The 3,064-nt window shown below is 44.8% G+C and overlaps 2 protein-coding genes across 2 annotated transcripts in view; both read left to right on the forward strand.

Annotated features, from left to right (window-relative positions):
* Positions 1–3,064, forward strand: part of LOC117370340 (transcription factor JunD) — a 176,831-nt gene that overhangs the window by 82,503 nt on the left and 91,264 nt on the right. The window lies entirely within an intron of this gene.
* Positions 1,297–2,953, forward strand: LOC117369938 (putative regulator of nonsense transcripts 1). Its single transcript, XM_033965281.2, has 3 exons — positions 1,297–1,697; positions 2,335–2,477; positions 2,947–2,953. Exons 1-3 carry the CDS (start codon positions 1,518–1,520, stop codon positions 2,951–2,953), a joined length of 330 nt encoding a protein of 109 aa, XP_033821172.1. The 5' UTR covers positions 1,297–1,517.

Below are 3,064 nucleotides of genomic sequence, written 5' to 3' on the forward strand. Positions count from 1 at the left end.
ATTTCATCCATCAGTCTCAAAAGTTGACTCATTAAACTCTTGGACAGGACGCTCGTCAGGACTCTTCATCACACATCGTTAACAAAAGCCCACACCTTCAGTAAATACACTACAGGCCTAAGATGAATAACATCCACTTAAAGTCACAGTGTGTAACTTTATGGAAATAGAAGGTTAAAACCACACTTCGGGACATTCTCCATGGAGATCAATATGTTTTATGACCTACTGTGGAAGATTATAGCCAAAGGAACCTCATTTCTATTAAGTCGGGTTTGTGGAGATGCGAGCCTGCTCACAATAATCACATTTTTTCTATATTTTTCAGTGCAATAAAAACACCCATAATGAAAGAAAAAGGTGTTTTAGTTTATTTTTGACCAACTGTTACTTTTCTTAGTGTTATGACAACAGTGTGTCATCCAGAGGAGCAGAGCCAGAGGAGCAGAGGAGCAGAGTCAGAGGAGCAGAGCCAGAGGAGCAGAGTCAGAAGAGCAGAGGAGCAGAGTCAGAGGAGCAGAGTCAGAGGAGCAGAGCCAGAGGAGCAGAGGAGCAGAGTCAGAGGAGCAGAGGAGCAGAGTCAGAGGAGCAGAGGAGCAGAGTCAGAGGAGCAGAGGAGCAGAGTCAGAGGAGCAGAGCCTCTACTGAGGAGAAACTGTTGTTTTTAAATAAAAATGCATTTTATATATATATATATATATATATATATATATATATATATATATATATATATATATATATATATATATATATATATATATATATATATATATATATATATATATATATATATATATATATGGGGGGGAAATTATTGTCTTCATTGGCAAACATACATACAAACAAAGACAAAGAGAAACAAAGAGGCAAACAATACAGAGTGAAAGTTACTAACTCTGGTAACTTAATAACCAAAGTGCTCAAATACAGCGAAACTCAAAGTGCACAGGGCCATCAACCTTTTGCTGCAGTACAACCAGTGCACCAGCAGAGGACGCACACGTTCAAATCAGTGAAGCTTCGAGTAATGAAACAAATTCCAACACAATAGTCCCAAAGGGTTCAAAGCCCCAAGAACCCTCATTTGGACATCACTATTCAGAGGAGCAGAGTCAGAGGAGCAGAGGAGCAGAGTCAGAGGAGCAGAGGAGCAGAGGAGCAGAGTCAGAGGAGCAGAGACTGAGGAGCAGAGTCAGAGGAGCAGAGTCAGAGGAGCAGACAGGAGCAGACAGGAGCAGAGGCTAGTCCCGGAAGAGCCCCAGAGTGAGCCCTCCTCCGAAAGAGGATCTCCGGCGCACGCACACGTCACACACACGTGACGTCAGACGCAGCGCGGCGGAGCAGTGTCGTGCTGTTGCTGGTTCTGGTTCTGTTCGGACTCTGCATCTTTTGTTTGGATTTAAAATAAGACGCGCCGTTTACCTCCGAGTGACAAGGCGACAGATAAGGACACAAAAGTGATTAATCTGACTGAAACAAACTACCGAGTGGCGGACATAAGCGAAAGTTACGCCGACATGAGTGTGGAGGCGTACGGGCCGAGCTCGCAGACTCTCACCTTTCTGGACACTGAAGAAGCGGAGCTGCTCGGAGCGGACACGCAGGGCTCCGAGTTTGACTTCACCGACTTCACTCTGCCGAGCCAGAGCCAGACAGGACACACACAGGGCCACACGCAGAGCCAGCTGGACGGACAGGTCTGTGGCTTTCGTTTCTCTGAACAGCCCGTGATGAGCCGCTAGCGCCGTTAGCATAGTTAGCACCGTTAGCAGTGTTAGCAGTGTTAGCATGCAGGCGACGCTAGCGCTTCCTGCTAAGCCCGCTATTATTGGAAGTGGAGTTTAGCAGAAGGCTAACGCTAGCCTCACTCCAATGCGCCATAACTCTGAGTAAAGTGTCTTTTTGTCGTGGGTTTAGAGTGAATCAGAGGCAGAACGAGCCTGTGTGAGACGTGTCTGTGTTTAAGTGTGTGGGGCTCAGGTCTGGAGCTGTCTGTGTTCAGCTCGTGTCCGGCTCTTGGCGCCTGTGCTGATGTTAGCCGCAGAGTGTTAGCAGCACAGTGTTAGCACTTCAGGAGTTTGGAGATTTAATCATCATTGTGCCTCACACTATGATTAAAACCATGAAAACGACCCACTGAATACTCACGCAGCACGTAGAAAATAGTGTTGTGCTCGCGTTTGTTTTAGTTTAAGTTACATTACAGTAAAGTTGCATTTATTTCCAGATGATCTTAGCAGCTGTCTGGACCGTTGCATCAGGAAGTGACAGGCTCATTCACGCGCGAGTCAAACATGGAGCAGAGTTTTAACTGTAAACTGTTTTTATGTCCAGCTGAACGGTCCGAATGACGGTCTGCACAATGGAGGAGTGGATGACCCTGTGGCCAAAACCACTCAACTGCTGCAAGAACTCAACTTTGAGGAGGATGAGGAAGACGCTTATTACACCAAAGACCTGCCCGTGCACGCCTGCAGGTACAGGACACTCTGTGGTTTAACTGCACTGTTCACATGTCTCATATTAAAGAGCCCAGATTACACTACTGTCTGATCTATGCATGTCCTCCACAAACTAAACCTCCTGTCTTACTCTGCATAAAACCTGCTCACCCTGTAGTTTAGAAATGTCCCTGTGTGTCAGAGGCCCTCACAAACATGTTCTGAATGTGGTTCTTGGGTGAGTCCGTTCAGATTTCAGTCTTTTTGTCAATTCTCCTGTCGATGTGAACTTTGAATCGTGTTATTAAAACATCAATCACAATTTCAAAACTGTCAGGAAAAACTGTAATTAGCATTTTCCCAAATAGTTCAGCCCCGAAGTTTGATTTTCTGATGCTAAGGAAGACTCGACTCGGGTTGTTTTTAGACTGTGGCCGGCACCAGAGTCTATTCCTGAGAAAACTATAATCATGACATAGATTTAAACAGTAATAAGCATTTGCAGGTGTTAGAATTTCGACGACTCGTTAAAACTGTTGATTTAACCATCCCGTTTATCAGGTTTGTTCTTGTTTTTGTTTAAGTGCCCTTCTTAAGTTTTGTTTGTTTATGTTTTAGCTACT

Source organism: Periophthalmus magnuspinnatus, chromosome 4 (genome assembly GCF_009829125.3).
Source record: "Periophthalmus magnuspinnatus isolate fPerMag1 chromosome 4, fPerMag1.2.pri, whole genome shotgun sequence".
In the NCBI taxonomy this organism is placed as follows: Eukaryota; Metazoa; Chordata; class Actinopteri; order Gobiiformes; family Gobiidae; genus Periophthalmus; species Periophthalmus magnuspinnatus.

Excerpts from the sequence above, each read along its gene's own strand:
- LOC117369938 (XM_033965281.2), top strand. The coding sequence starts at position 1,518 with ATGAGTGTGGAGGCGTACGGGCCGAGCTCGCAGACTCTCACCTTTCTG. Across the intron at positions 1,698-2,334 it reads AGAGCCAGCTGGACGGACAG|CTGAACGGTCCGAATGACGG; the intron begins GTCTGTGGCTTT and ends TTTTATGTCCAG.